The sequence below is a fragment of the Tetrao urogallus genome, assembly GCF_951394365.1.
Source record: "Tetrao urogallus genome assembly, chromosome: 19".
Classification (NCBI taxonomy): domain Eukaryota; kingdom Metazoa; phylum Chordata; class Aves; order Galliformes; family Phasianidae; genus Tetrao; species Tetrao urogallus.
In genome coordinates, this window is record NC_136832.1 from 4,781,144 (window position 1) to 4,797,567 (window position 16,424).

General features: G+C 38.4%; 1 protein-coding gene across 1 annotated transcript in view; it reads right to left on the reverse strand.

Moving 5' to 3' along the window:
• Nucleotides 1–16,424, reverse strand: part of CDK5RAP2 (CDK5 regulatory subunit associated protein 2) — a gene marked incomplete at its 3' end in the record, with an annotated part of 72,142 nt that overhangs the window by 50,002 nt on the left and 5,716 nt on the right. The window contains 10 exon segments of the mRNA XM_079544840.1: nucleotides 251–421; nucleotides 4,907–5,125; nucleotides 6,790–6,882; nucleotides 7,488–7,607; nucleotides 8,030–8,083; nucleotides 9,434–9,590; nucleotides 11,570–11,721; nucleotides 13,754–13,877; nucleotides 14,935–15,011; nucleotides 16,066–16,176. Coding sequence (XP_079400966.1) covers nucleotides 251–421; nucleotides 4,907–5,125; nucleotides 6,790–6,882; nucleotides 7,488–7,607; nucleotides 8,030–8,083; nucleotides 9,434–9,590; nucleotides 11,570–11,721; nucleotides 13,754–13,877; nucleotides 14,935–15,011; nucleotides 16,066–16,176 — 1,278 coding nt within the window.

The window sequence follows — 16,424 nt, forward strand, 5'->3', positions numbered from 1 at the left end:
TCTGCATAAATATTAGAAAAGTTCTTTCCCCCCTCTGTCCAAACGTTTAATATAACCCTAGAAAGAAATCTATTTAATGGCACAGATCCTCATAATTATATGTCCATTCTGCAAATACAGTATTATAAGAAGTGAAGGATTATCATCGAAATCAACAGCAAATCCAAACACAAATGGGACTTTGTAATCATTCCTCATACAAAGCCAAATGATAACTTCACATTTTTCATTTCGACTCAGGTCTGCCTACCTGAAGCAAAAGATCCTTTTGACTGACGTTGTCTGTTAGTTGCTTGATAAGTAGCTCTTGGCTCTGCAACTTCTGATTGCTTTCGCTCAAAAGAATATTGTAATGATGTTCAACAGCTTTTTCTTTCTCAGCCATTTCACCATGTAATTTCTCTACTTGATTCCTGAGATCCTACCAAAAAATGAAATTGAATATTTAGCAAATCGATTTTAATAAAAGTTCAAGATTGACAAATCACATTAATAGCTTAACTTTCTATTACTTTAGATTACACATAGCACTGCATGTTCTGGTGAACGTACCGAAGTCTACAGCTTTCTCTTAATATCTATAAATACAGTTCAAGACAACTTTAAGATAAGGTACCAGCATTGCTTTTTAAAAATCTAGACTGTTCTAGTTTAAATGCTTTTCACACTGAATGAATGGACACCAAGGCTGTTATGAATAACACACACACACAAGTTGCTACTGTCACAACATTCACTTCTGAGTCTGCTTATTATTTTGATAGGAATAAGAAAAAAATGTTTATGGCTGATTCAGTTTGACATTTGCTCTTTTCCCTTCCAGCAGCTCCAAGATGAGCTGTGCCATTTCCACATTGTTTTCATGCCAAACTTCTCCTCAGACACAAAAAATGGGCTAACAGAGCCCACATCTTCAAATTAATTTGTTTTCCTTCCATTTCCAAAAAGGGCCCATTTGTGGAGTATCATAAGCCCTTTAAATAGTTTGCACATCTGGTAGTCACCTATAAACTTCACTTTTACCTCCACTGGGATTTAAAATTCAATAGTTTTCTTTTCCTAGGTACAGGGAAATAGTATTAGTGACACTTTAATTGCATTCTCTTTACAAACTGCTTTATGCCCTTTTTTTAACTTAATTACCTTGCTTCATGCAGGTTCACATCAAATCTTTAGCAACACTTTACTACTTCCCTGCTTTATGTCTGTTTTGCACATTAAATACAAATTGTCATTTGCAACTCGTTTTGGTTTACTTGCTTAATTTTAGCTTCATTATCAGGAATCAGCTAAAACATTCCTAATAGCTCCCAAAAACCCTCATCAAATGTTGCTTTGTTTCAAAGAATGGGTGAACTTACGCACTTAGTTCTGCAAACTAATAATTTTTTCATCACCAAAATAACTACTTGCTTGCCTAAGAAAACTGAGGACAACAGCATCAGTTCCAACTTTTGTAAATACACACTAACTGAAATATGTTTCCATTCCATCTTTACTAACTGCAAATTACAGAGTGGAAGTAGTGTCAGGTCTGACTACTGCAGAACCTTCTGGCTTTCAGCTACTGACATCTTCACGTGGGTCACATCACCTACACAGCAATTGGAAGTGAAGGGCTAATTGTAACATTATGACTTTCATGACGCATTGCAAAGTTGACTCCTCTTTATTTTTATGTCATCTTCGAGCTACTGGATCAGAAGTCAGTAAGTAAATTTTAAAGAGACACTTGTGACTTGTCCTGGAACTTCAAGCAATTATTACTCTGTGGTTTCTCTTTATGAAGACCATAAATAGATTTAAGAGAAAATGCAGATGTGTGTAGATGGAAAACATGCTGTTGGCAATAATAGTACTCCACTTCCTATAACCTCAGACTTTTCAGTGTACAACACTTGTCAGGCACAGAAGTTACGTTTCTGCCTCTAAAGCAGCACATACACTATGGCTAGAGTTAGGGAAAGAGCTGGACTGGCAATACACATTATTGCAGGGAATGGAAAGGCCTGTGAGAGTTTGCCTCCAGTATTTCTGCTTCCAATATTCCCTTAAATTCTTCTCCAAACAAGTTAAGAGTTGAGATTGAAAGTTATTTTCTTTGCATGAGATGGAATTCTGTAACACACAAAACTATCCATCACTATAGCAGGTCGCTTGAACTCATTGACCACTCAAATTGTCTTAGAGAAAATTTTCTGGCTTCTATACATTGAGTTGCAAGGATAATATAGTACCTACGTTCTCAGAGCATAAGCATTGCTATTCCTTCTGACAACCTTTCTCCCCAAGAGACTTTCCTAAGATTAATGATAGCTGAACTAAGAAAAATGAATGTGAAACACAATAACGTCAAAGACTGGTGCAGATGCCTCCCCCTCATCAGATGGGGAGCAGACTGGTGGATAATTAAGTCATGAAGCTACAAAACCTCCCCCTCAGCCTAACTTACATGCAGGAAGACTCCATAATAAATCCTACCTAGTGAGTTATGCACTTCCCAGACAAGTGAACAAATACGAGCAACTAGCAAGTAAATTCTAATTGTCTATATACAGGTCTGGAGAGACAATGGTTAAAGTGCTTGAATGATCTGAGGCTGGACAAAGGCCTTGATCAAGCAAAACTAGATGTTATATATGTAGCAAGATGGTGGACACAAGTAGAACACAGTGATGTTTACTCCTCATCAGTTGTACGGAAGAATAAATTCCCAAAGCTTCTTGTTTCAAAGATCTAAAGTGCAGATGCAGAACTCAACAGCAGCTTCTGGAAAGCTCTGAACTAAAAGAGTTTTTAAGCTGACAAAAAAAAAAAAAGCTGGAGCATCCAACCCACAGTGCCAGGGACAACACGTCAAGAACATGTGATGCTTCAGAAGAGCTATGCTGTGGGCATGACCACAGGGTTGACATGTGGGTTCGAATGACCAGCTCACACGCAGCAGCCTTGACTCAGCTTAAGCATCTTCTGTTGCAGGACAGTAATGCCCAAATCACCTTCAGGCAGAAGAACCTCACCCAGAGGTTTGCGTCTCCCCCTTCCTCCCCTTCATCTGCCCTCTTCATTTTAAGTAGATAATGAAAAAAATTGCCATTACGATGTAGGTGAACAGCGTTGTAAGTGAAAAGTCACTGAAACCTTCCCTGAGTGAGAGGAAGAGGTAGGACAGCTTAGAATAAAGCTAGCAAGACCGGTAGTAGAAACACTGATAAATAGGTAACTCAGGGCATAAACAGAATAGGATTTTTAGGGCTGTCTCATAAGAGGTTTGCATCAGATCACTGAAGTGGTTTCCTATTTGTCAAACAGTGAAATATCACAGCATATTTTTTTACTCCCACATATCTACTACTTAATGGGCAACATTTCACAGGCAGTCTTGCTCTACCCAAACGCACTAGCAACTCTGAAATTGAAGCAGCTGTTCTGCAAGGAGTAGGAAATAGGTTAGGGATATAATTTTTATAAGACTGCTCATCTTTTGACAGGAACGCTTTTCCCCAAGGAACCAGTCATTTACATGAAAAACTTGGACATAATGGAGTCAAATAGATTTCTGTAATACCAGTAACTTTGAATCCCCTGGCAAATCCCTACTCAGTCCTATTTTTCGTGCTTTTCCCATACAGATTTATATTCTAGCTCCCCTTAAAGATGAAAAAAGATTCTGAATAGAGAAGACAGTTAAAGACAAAATACTTAAATCAATAAAATATGTTCTTTGTGGCTGTTTTACAGCTATCTGTTCCTTCTCCCCTTAACCTCAACACCCAGAAGAAATTTCAAAGCGTAGCAAAGATAAAGACCGTGTGACAGGAGCCTAACCACAGCTGACAATCAACCCAAACTGTAAGTTAAATAAATACAGCAGGCTGGGGGGAAAAGATCTTCTTTCTTTGTAGGTAAAGAGATCCCTCTACTGGTTTTAAGCGATATTGCAAGGGCAGCAATTTCCATATCTACACACTGTATTTAATAAAGTCCTTATTCAATAATTAGGGCAAGATATAAACTAAAGAAGTACAAGCTCATTTGATCTTTTATGTTATTTAAGGTAGAAAGAGGCTAATTTTTAATTGAAAACTATCAGCCTTCGCAGCCAGGCAGGAGTCTGCCCATCATGCAGGTGCTGCCCTTAGGAAAGAAAAATCTGCATTGCAAGAGAGGTGAGAAGTATTTAATGCCTGCACTCAGCAGAATGTGCATCTTTCTTCAAAAGGAAGAAAAGAGTTCAGCCCAACCATCCGCTTTGTTGCATGAGGTGTGCAGGTTGGAAAAAGAGCTTGTCAAGACATCTACCCTCACATCTCAAGAAAGCCCTGAAGAGAATATTAAGATTAAGGAACAGATACACCTTTTTTCTTATATACAGCAAGTTGTGGTTTGGGGATTTTACAAGCAAAAATTACTACTAATTATACAGCTTTTACAGCGACCAAGCTACGATAGTGAAAAGCAAGCTGAAGTTTCAGGCTGCAACAACAGGCTTCTTATTCTTGCACTGCATTAGAACTTACATATACTGCAATTTAAGACAAAGGAGATATGTAACATAGTAAATACAGCAGAAATAACATATACATCTGCATCAGGCATGTTCAGACTGCAATCAGAAAATGGTAGCAAACAGCTACCATTCACTGCTTATAAAGGCTAACCATTTTAGTTAGCTATGACATAACCAAGGCTATCAAAGTAAGATTTAAAAAATACTTTTCTGTGCAGACTAAGTGCCAGAATTTTCCTTGGTCTTCCTGGCCACATTCTTCTGAACACTGAGCAAATACATTTGCCTCTCCAAAAAAGCACCAGTTAAAAATTTAAATTTGTTAGAAAAGGGTATGGTTGTAACATGCAAACACAGCATTTCTAAACTTAATGAAGGAAAAAAAATGATAATAACATTAATGGTTTTGTCACTTCTGCTCTTCTGCAGCTGTGCTTCATCCAGCTCCTTCTCCATTTTCTCTCTTTCTAAATTCAGATCATTTAGCTCTTGATCAGTCCTTTTAATCCTCCGTTGTAGTTTACGATTCTCAGCATCCTTTGTGAGGTTTTCTGAACGCAGCTCTGCTAAGAGGGTCTCTTTTTCCATCAGGAGAGCTTGATAATCCTCAGCACCCTGAAACATAAAGCAGCAGTCAAAGCCTATGCAGGTACTTTGTACAACCTGCAAGTTTTACTGCTGTTGCTTTCCCCACATGTACTCATTCTACCACTTTAAGTTTCTGATACCAAAATACAGTGAGTCACCCAAATAACACACCAACATTATACTAAACATTGTCTCAAGTATCCAACGTAACAAAGCTTTCAGTGACATCTAACATAAGACAAAGTCTCAGATAAGTAAAAATTAGATGAAGGCTGACATGCAAAGGAATCCACAGCATAAATGAGACTGTATTATTATTGATTCCCAAAGCTCTCATTACATAAAATTGCTATTTCAGGGTCAGTTTGAATCCAGACTAGGCCAAGAAGTTATCAAATCATACACATATGCGGTATATAAAATACCAAGTGTGATTTCTTCCCTCTCACATTCTGTTCCAACAGGCCACCATTTCACAACAAGGGGGCAGGAGCTGAGGTTATGATCTACTCACAGAGAACTGCCCTCAAGTTTGCAGCTAAGGAGCAGAGTAATGAGGAAGGCCTGCTCTGTCACACACTGTGCAACATGGGTTTGTGGGCAGGAAGGATTAGTTGCACATTTTTTAAACCCAGAACTCAAAAATAATCAAGCTCAAAAATCATAGGGTTAAATTAGACTAATATTTCATAAAGCAGTAATTGTGTGGTATTAAACATCAAAAAAAAAAAAGCCCTACAGTTTCACACAGAGGACAAAGTGGCTCAGAGACAACACAGGATGTACTTGTTTCAGTATTGTACACCTAAATTCAGGTTCATGTGAAATAAACCTCTTTTGGAAAAAAAAAAGTGGAGGTGCTTTATGAGAACTAAACACTATTGTTTCAATTAGATACTGAAATCAAAACCCAATACAGACAGTTACAAAGCTTAGGTGAATACTGCAGAAGCAAACATATCAACCTCTTCCATTTCCACTGATTTGAGAGCAAATGATGAACAATCATCATAATGGGAGTCGTTACTGCCATTAATACTAATTACTGAAAGTAGCAAGTCTACCTTTCTCTAGGCTTCTGTTTAAGATTAGCTGGTATACATTATGTGGTCTGTTTTGAAAGACAATTTTTTACTTCCTCCTGTTTTACATATTACACTCGTTATCATCACGAAGTCATCTCTCCCTTGCACATACAAAAGTGAAACTGATGTTGCAGAAAGATGATTATTTTTTTAAACAGTGAGTTCACATTGATTATATGAAGAAATACAACTACAAACAAGCATCTCAGGTCCTTTTTAACTGCTGATGTGGAAGGGTGAGCTGTTACTGCAGTTTTTGAAGAACAACAGAAACATTCAATTTAGAGACCTCAGTATAATCTCAACTCCACACGTTATTGCACCTTTATCTTCAACTCGTGCTTCTACGTATTTCTTACTTAGTTCTCAGTTGTTATAGAAGAAGAAAATTAACCAAGAAGTCTGATATCCTAAGATTCAATCATTTAAACAATTACCTTGGGCAAAATGTGTTACATAAAAAAAAAAAAAAGAACATTCAAAAATACCAATTCTTTAAACTATTTTCCAATCCTTTACTTTCAAACACAAAGTAATACACGTTATGTGGAAATACAGAGAAGGAAGGTGCAGAGAAAGGGAAAGCCATATTAGCTGCTTGTTTACCTTGAATTTTTGGATGTGTGCTTGATGAGTTGCCTCTCTTGCCTTAGCCAACGAAGTATTGAGAGCTTCAATTTCAGAAGCAAGTTCTTCATTCTTTAAGTAAAGTAAAATGAACACTACACAAAGTCATTTTCAAGGGATGGCGACTCAGTAACAGCCATCCCACCACCTCATTATCCATCCAGCCAACTACGCAAAACAAAGATTTCTTAAGATCAAATGCATCATAATAAAGCCCACATAAAGAAACTCTTGCCTCACACCCTACTCACTACGCTCCTATCACTCAAGTTAAACACTTCCCTCTCCTCCATAAAATTCGAATTTCGTCTGACACTGACCTACTATTTCACCTTTTTTTATGACAGCTCTACTCACTCAACAACAAAAAAATACTTCTCATACCTTTTAAGTGGCTCTCAGAGCTGATAAACAGCAGTGTTTAAATGAAATCATTTTTCCTCTAAGTTCTTAAGGAGAAAGCATCAGTTAAGTACCTTTTTCCTCTCCCCTCCAGCTGAAGGCCCAAAGCTATAGATAACAAAGAGAACTGCTTACATGCATGACAGCAGCAATTTAGAATCTACTAGAAGCTTCCTAAACAGTTAAAGGGAGAGAAAACAATCCCTGACACAGGTACATCATGCACACACATTCAGCAATGGATCTAAAAACAAGCAAGATCATAGCCATCATACCTCTTTTTCCTTTGCTTTTAGTGCAACAGTTAGCCCTTGAATGGTTTTATCCCTTTTCAAGCCATTCTTCTTTTCAACAGCAAGCTCATTTTCCCTCTCTTGCAACTCTTCTTCGAGAGACTAAATTAGATTATGAGCAAGTTGCATTAACTTCTTACTGAGAGATGCTGTAGCAGCAGATTAATAAGTAGAGACTGTAAGTTCTTATATCTTATAATTCAAATTACTAATATTAAATACATCCCAAACACAAGTCATCATCTTAAAGATAAGCCTGGAATATAGTAAAAGAAACCTAATGATGTGCTGGCCATGAGTACCAGCCACAGAGCTTTAATATTTCATGAGTGCCTTTCAGCTTCACTGAAAACTGCTTTAAAAACAAGGGGAATCCTTCCTGCCACCGGAAAAAAAGAATAACCAAAGGAGTTGCTTCACTACTTCCCTAGCCAAGACTTCTCCATATTTATGAATGTATAACAGAAGATATCCCAAAACACGCTGCATGGAGCAAAAAATACAGAAAGACAACTAGGACTTACCTGGATTTTTTTTTCAAAGGAATTTCTCTCATTTTTAAGTTCCATCTTAATAGCCTATCAAAACAAAACAGGTACATTGATTCTAAACACAGAAGCAACACATTAAGCATTAAAACTAAAAAAAAAAAAGAACTTTGAGGAAAAACACTCTGTATGTGTCTCAGAACTGCACTACAGTCAACATTTAGACAGGAATGCATAGTTGGTTCCTGGTAGCTTACAGATGTATCTGGGCATGGTATGAAAGAAAACAGCGTTCTTCAATGAGAGACAGGACAATTCTACTTGGTAAGCTAATAAAAGTGCATTTTTTTGACACTTAGCCACGTCAGCAGGATCCTTTTAACACAGATTTTAATTAGCGCTTTTCTCTGGGGAAGATCGGTTTTCAAAGAGGAGTAATCCTATATAAAAATGGAGCTGTGCACCAAACACGTTCAGCTTTCTTTCTCTAGTTCTATAGCCCAAAAGGATGATAGCCTGTCCATTTGCTTGGAAATGATTAAAGATGACTCCGCTTTCACCTTGACACAAAATAATCTTGTGGATCTAGGATAGTCCTTCCTGACACATTGATTTCACTCCAGTAAGACCCAGAAGTGAAGTTCTAATTCAGTTCAGTTGAAGAAGGCTCTCATCTATTCCTGACAGAAACAAAAAGGTGTTTCTGTGCTGATTGTTATGAAGTTGTCATCGTCGTCGTCCCCCCCAAAAAAAGAGATAAATCTTTCTCAGAAGCACAACAGCCTCCATAATTTCTTTTTTTCTTCCTGTTTTGTTAGTGTGAATAACCAATGGAAAAGCAAACAACCGAGTAAAGCAAGGCTTCAGACTTATTCCTGCTTTTAAGCTGTCAAGGTATCTGCTCTCCTCTTAAAGAGACAACAGAAATGCAATGACAACTTTTGGAACTTTTTGTAAGCTAACAGCAATGCTTTCACTTTATTTCACCACAATCTTTTAACACTTATCTCCTTCAATAAAGCTTTTTCCTCCAAACAAGAGTACAGAAATATCTCCCTAAAACAAACTCTCAGGTCACACTCTTAACTTACAGTACTGTAAAAGTTCTGTCATCTACTGGTGGGGATCTAGTAACATTTAGCTTTTCTTTAAAATACATACTTCTGTAAAGCAATTACACAGCATCTATGACAAAACAAGTATAAAGTAGAGGGAAATTATCTCTCTTTGAAAGAATGATAAGCATGGCTGGTAACAATGAATACTGGCTGCCAAAACTCAGTATAAACAGTGAATGTTTAGGGGATGAAAAAGGGAGAAAGGAATAAACGTGGAGGATTTTGTAATATTAAGTCACTCACATACTGCCATGCACAAAGCCTTGAGAATCCCAGACCAGGTGAGATTTACCAGATTTACTCTGTGCAACAGTTTCCTCACCTCTATCTCACTGTCTTTTTCACGCCTCAAAGCAATGGTAGCTTCTTCAATTTTCTCTGCTAAGCTCCCATCACCAGGTCCGCACTGAGAGTTTTCTTCAAGATGTTGAATTGCAGCTTCTTTACTTTTCAAAGTCAGATTCAGTTGCTCTATAAGTCTAAAATTGTAAGATTTTTCATGTTAATCTTGCACGATCTACCAGCAATTCTACAGTTATTGCAGTACATCTTGCAGGCAGCTCTCCTAGCTGAAGACTCCAGACAATACTTGTAGAACTTGAGGAAGCCTTTCTTTCCACAACCCGCCCTCCTCCAGAGAAGCTAGAAAAGCTGCCATTCACTTGAAGCAAGCAACAAACACATTTGAGCTATCTGCAAAGCACTCATTTTTCTTTTCCTCCAAAACTATTTTAAACATAAATGCTTAAAGCTTCAACATTTTGTTTCCATTATCCTATACACAAAAGCTTATCAATGCATTCCACTTCCTACACACATCATTACGTACCATCATGAAGGGGTCCCTCAAGTACCATCACTTGTATTTGTGGCTAAAGTTGATCCTAGTTCCACACAACCTCCTCAAAATTAGGCCATGGCTACCTCCATCAGTCAGATACACATCTCAGCACCTCCAGTCTTGATTAATTAAAATCAATGCTACCATCTTTTGACAGACGTAAGGGTTATACCTGAAAACTTTCTGGCATAAGATGCCAGCTGTGATCTTAGTGTTTTGCAACCCAGATGGCAAAAGGATCTTTTTAATACAGCACCAACTCCCTATGTGCTACTTTCAGATCAGTTTGAAGTGTCGCACGTTAGTACTTTGTTCACTTCAAGGAATCAAATGCCTTCCTCCATCAGCACTATTTTTCTGATTCTGTAAATACTCAGACATGTCAGCATAGAGTGACAGGGGATCCTGCCAGTACAGATCACCAGAAGAGCTCCTTACTCCACACAGCCTTAATTTCAGTGATTCAGTACTGACAATTTCTAACCACGCTTGAAGCACTGTTTTCACACAAGCTCTAGAGCTGGAAACTGAAGTACATTGGAAAGGGGTTGCTTTTGTAACACACTCCTTCAGCTTGTATCACTCAGGAGAGCAACCACGTACACACAGAGGTCTAAGAGACTGAAAGAGGACAGGGAAAATAAAGGCAAAGGGAAGAAGACTGCCTAACAGCCAAGTTACAATCACTGCAGTATCATTTAACGTGCAGTAAGAACGATTTCATCAGATTATGATACTGCAGTTCAGATCGGCAGTTTTCAATCTGTACGTTTACATAAAAGCTGGCTGACAAACACTACAAACTTCACTTTGGTCCTACTGTACCATTAAATTGATAAATGAAAGCCTCAGGCCAACATATCTTACCATTACCAGGGCAGACCAATTATGCAGTGACTCAGCAGCTAACTTCAGGATTCAGTGAGAAAAGGACAGGAAAGGATACTCCAAAGCATTACAAATTATAACATTCTTCTCATGTCCTCCCCAGGCTTACATACCCAAGTTACAGAAGCTTTACTGGGTTAACAAGATTTTATCCTAAATATATTTAAAAAATAAAATCAGCCCTCCAAGCGTTGAGATCTGACTGTACACATCCCCCTGCCTGAAGAACAACTCGGGCATCTTTTCAACTACCTGCCAAACTAAGCCAAACCAAGGCTTTGCAAAGCATAATCAAAGCCATACAGCTCACATTTTCCTTTTCCCATTAGATTTTACCAACCTCAATAGATACACCAAGACTGAAGTGCATGTAAGCACTACGAAAGCTGCAAGCGAACACAGACATAAGAGTGCATCTCTACTTAAGCAATGGCTCAAAAGCAGGAAGTAGAAGACAAGAAAGCAGTCACAAAAAAGCTTTAAAGCAGGACACCATGTCACATGCACATTGATTCTTTTACACTTTCAGACATCTTTTAAAGATTTTGCTGTCATGCAACATGTAAACCGGTTGCTGCACTCATTTACAAGCTGATAGGATATCTAGTAACACTCATCTATCTCAGGAAAGGATCAAATCATTACAGTCTGTACCCATGCTGTCTCTTTGCACTTCAACAGTAAAAGAACTTTCATCTGGTTAGAAATATCACCAGCAAGTGTCCTGACCTGTCCTTCTCAGCTCCTGCAATCATATCCAGATCCTTTGCAGGAATGTTTGCAAGTGAAGATAGTTTCTGCTCAGCAACAATTCTCAATGCTTTCTCCTTCTCTGCCATTGCAATGGCTTTCTCCACCTCCTCTTGGGCAGCTTTAAGATTCTGTAGTTAAAATAATTTAAAAAACAAAAAAACAAAAAAAAACCACAACATTTTGATGCCTATAAGAACAAAATGCTCACAGAAGTTTTTCATGCACTGATAAATTATCTCAAGCAAATCACTTTGCAAACACTCCTTGAAAATACAGACATGAAAAGTTCAGGTTAATCAATTTGCTGTGGTACATAAAGAAGGGAAGTTCATTTCAAAGTAGAAATCAAATTCCCTACCCAACAGCAGAAATAGAAACAGAAGTGCCCCTGTGCTATGGCTTTAGATTTAGCAATGATAATTTGCTTTAAAATAATTTGACTCTACCCCACTATCCTCCCACCACCGTAAGAAACAGACGGAAATTAAAGGAGGTTTTATTCAATCAGGGATAAAAATCAATGTTCACAGCCTCACTGTAGCTGACTGGAACTCCAAGATGATTGATTAAGCATTGGTAGAGCACAAATCAAGTTTCCTTTGGACAGCAACAGAAATAGAGGAAACACCCAGACGTTCCCCAGCCCAGTGAGCTGGATCACTAGAAGTTGACTGGAACAAAAAGCCACCAACAAAACAAAAATGCACAAAAGCAACCTGTCACATACTGCATAACATTTGTTTCAGATCTTCATTTTTCTGTGGTAAGCTTCCCTGCTGTGCTCGCTGAGTTTTGCTTTCTGTGATCTATCAGCCTCCCTGAAAGCCTAACAAGTAACCCCCTCCCCTCCAAAGATGATCTCTTGAGGAATGGGGTGTGAAGAAAAAGCCCTTCTCCACTAGAATTCACTGCTCCTCTCCCCTCCCCATCAGCACTCATCTTTCAGAGAAAAACTCCAGTGGAAATTCACACCTGGATCTGTGTACCTATACAGCATTACACGAGCAAGAGACTAATACTGCTCTGCAGTATTTACATTCACCAGCATAATAAAATTCATATCCGAGGCCAACCCTACCTTCAGGCTACAGAAAATGCTATAGCACTGTGAGATAATGTCTGCTACTCTACATGTCAGATTTAGGAAACGCCAGTCTGATCAATCATTTTCTTTTACAATCAGTAATTTGGGATATTTTCTACCTCGGCAATAGCACAAGGAATGCTTTGAGAAACCCCAGTTCTGCTAAAGAAAAGGTCGTGGTGAATCCCCACAGCTCAGCTCTGAAGGAGCTCACTGCTTAATCCGATAGAAAATAGCATTATGAGCCTGCTACAATATCTTCTATGACCAAATCGTTCTTTAGAGACTGAAAAGTAAACACTGGAGCTTAACCTTGTCCTATTTATTTACTCACAAAAGAGCACCAGATCTCTATTCTCTCAAAAGATACAGTTACATAATCCTTTACCTAAGTATACGCACTCAATGATGCAAAACAACTATGAATTTATTTATAGAGCTTAAATATTTCCAGCCAGCACAGGCCATTCAATATCTGATTTGTTCTTTACAAGGAAGAGAAGTCTCCTTGCTTCTGAGCAAGCATGTTATTCATACGGAGACAATTCTTTTCCTCGTGGTGCCTATACACTACAAAACAAGAAAAACAAGAAGCAATTCCCCTGTTAAGATATCAGCAATGGCTCAGAAATAAATACAGGAGTAAACTGTGTCAGCTACATGACAGGAGATCCTACAGAGTGGTTTCAGCTATTTATGAAGCTGAGACCTTACAAGTGTCCAAAATGCAGCCCCTCTTCCTCTAAACAGAGATTGCAGCTCTGGAAACAAAGCTGCTTCACTGGAACTCAAGACTTAAAGGTCTGTTATGAACATATCCAAACAGCATCCAAAGGTAGGAATTTCCTGAAGAATTGCTACCCTCCTGTTCAGTGCTTTAAGAGTAGCTAATGGTACTTTCCCTTTCACTGTTTGTTTTGGTTTTCCCCTCTTTTCTTTTCCTCTTGCATTTGCACTAGCTATTTCCCCGTGAAAGCTGAAGCAATTTTGAAAATACAGACCTATCACAGTATCAAATCTCACATAATAGTACAAAGTACAGATTCCTAACTATTCACTCCATTTTAGGCACTCACCTCCTCCAGAAGGTTTATTCTGCCAGTCAAGATTCCTTCCATTTCTTGTAACTTTTTTTGTGCCTCCTCTTTCACACGCTGTATTTCAGCATCACCACCCTGGGCCAGGCTTTCAACTGCTTTTCTGAAAGGCCATAATATATAATAGAAATCCCATTGCATATCAAAGTAGAAAACGTTTTAGTGAAAGCAGCTGATAGATTACAAAGAAGTTCCTTCTACTTTATCTGTACCTGCTTGTCACTGGAAGGCGAAAATACAAACATCTACACAGCATGTAACAACTTTGGTGGTATAGTCTCTGCTTGATGTACAGCAATGAGAGCTCCACACAAGCCTTGTCACAGTGAATAAGCACACAAAGAAAAATAGTTACTATTTCCTGCATATTTTTAAAACTTTCAAGTAAAGTACCAAGCCTTCAATAGAGCTGTGTTACCTACAAGCAACAGCACTGGAATAAACTGAAGATGCGTAGCTGCAGATACCTCTCCTAATCACTTCTTTAGTAATTAGTAATTCCTTACCAGCTCCTTCTTCTCTCATACTTCCTCACTAAGCAAAGGATGAGCACTTGTTTATGATTTCACTCTAAATTCCATGTTCTATTATGAACTCATGCAAGGTTCCATTCAAAGTCCAATGAAACTTTCTTACAGCTACAAATGGAAATTTATCAGGTCTGCAGGATCTACTTGGAACTCCAAACTACTGAAAGAAGTAATTAGTAACAACTCAATGCTCAATGCCACGTAATGTCAGCCACAGAGAAAATTCCATTGCAACTGAGGCCTGCGTAGCAGTCATTAGCTATTACTGCCAGCTTGGATTCATTTTGAAACTGCTATCTAGAAGGAAACAGCTCTACAGGGAGTTATTATACGAGCTATGCTAACGCTAGTAGGAATGCTAACCCATTCTCTACTAAGGAGTTGCATTTATCTGAAAAAGAATATTAAGTTCATTCCACTGTATAAGTTACTCCATGACAACATCATTGTGTGTAAGAACTAAAATGTCAATCCGGCATCACAGGGGACAATTTCTGGAAAAACTTTAAAACACTGAAATGCTACTTTGCACTCTTCACGTTCCAGAAGCATCAAGAAAAAACACATACAAACAGACACAAGACCTTAGAAGTCTTAAACAACACTCAGTTTTAATATACTGGTACTCACGAGGCCTTGATGAGGAGTTTCTCTCTCTCCTGCAGATCACGCTTCAGACTTTCTATCTCAACTTTCAGCTCGATGTTCTAGAACATAAGAATGAAAGCATCTGCAGAGAACTCAGGGGTCACCACATGGGTAAGTTCATGTCACCGTATAAATTACTTTTGCTTGGAACAGCAAATAAAGTATCACTGGGATAAGGCCAGCATAGCAATTTCAGCTTATGAAAGCACATTTTACAAGGGCCAAGCATTTAGGACCACTGTATTCAAGCAGGTCTATGCACACGTGTATGCTGAGCTACAGTGGGAAGTGGTGCAAATCAACTTGGGAGTTACTAGAGCTTGGAAGCTATAATTTCTAGTGATTTTCTTTTTAAAATCTGGTTATAGCAATTATTGAGGCTTTTAATCATTTTAAAATGATTTTCTTACAGCCTGGGAAAACACATTATACAAGAACTCCTTGGCACACAAGCTGACAGAATTTTCAATACATCAGCTATTGCAAGACAAGCCAGAATACAGTAGAAGACCAGAACAGACCAATTAACAATATTCAGTTGAAACCATGACCTAGCTAGGCAGCTATGCACTTAACTACTGTGACAACCACCAAAAAAAACCTACATTTTCCATTCAATTACAGGAGACTAAATGCCACTGCATTACCAAAATGAATGCCTTGTAGAATGCAGACAAAAAAGTGCTTGTCCCACGGATGCATAGACTCAAATCCTTCTTCAAACTTAAATAAGAAAGCCAAACCTCACCTTCTCTTCTATAAACTTCGATAGGAACCAAACAGATGAATTCCTGATTTAGAGGTACGTAGAGCAATAATTCAAGAAGCTATACACAACCCAAACACAACTTCATCTACATGCTTCAGAGGAAACTGCTCAGCATAGACTGGAAAGTTTGCCCCTTTGATAAGCAGGCTGCCACAGAGCTGGTGAAATACCATTAAAGAACTGCTAGAAAGGAAGCAGACTCCTCCAGTGAACAGTCAAAGGGCAGAATAAGATAGTCATACTGAGAGTTCCAGCTGAGAGATTCAGAAGTAAAACAGGCAGCTTTCCCATTAAACAAACTCTTCAGAGATACATAATTATCTTACGATATTCTAAGCACTTACAATTTTGTACATGTCTTCTGTGGGACCATCAAACTTCTGCTGTATTCGCATTTCCTGGAAGTATATACGAAGCTTCAGGTTGAAGTTCTCTTTTTTCAGATCGGAGATTTGCTGTGAAAGAAAGAAAAAGAGCCAACTACATCATGAGTTTCAAATCAGCGAAAACAAACAGCAAGAACTGCATCCACTTGGTTTTGCTCTCCACTGTGAAAGACAATTACTGGGATGGAATCCAACCAACACGGTGAGCCACGCATGCGTGTGCATACATATGTTTATTTTCAGTCCTTAAAACTCTGATACATTGGCACTGAAATCATAATTATAGAAGAGTATTGTTTAATAAGCATTGCATGCTG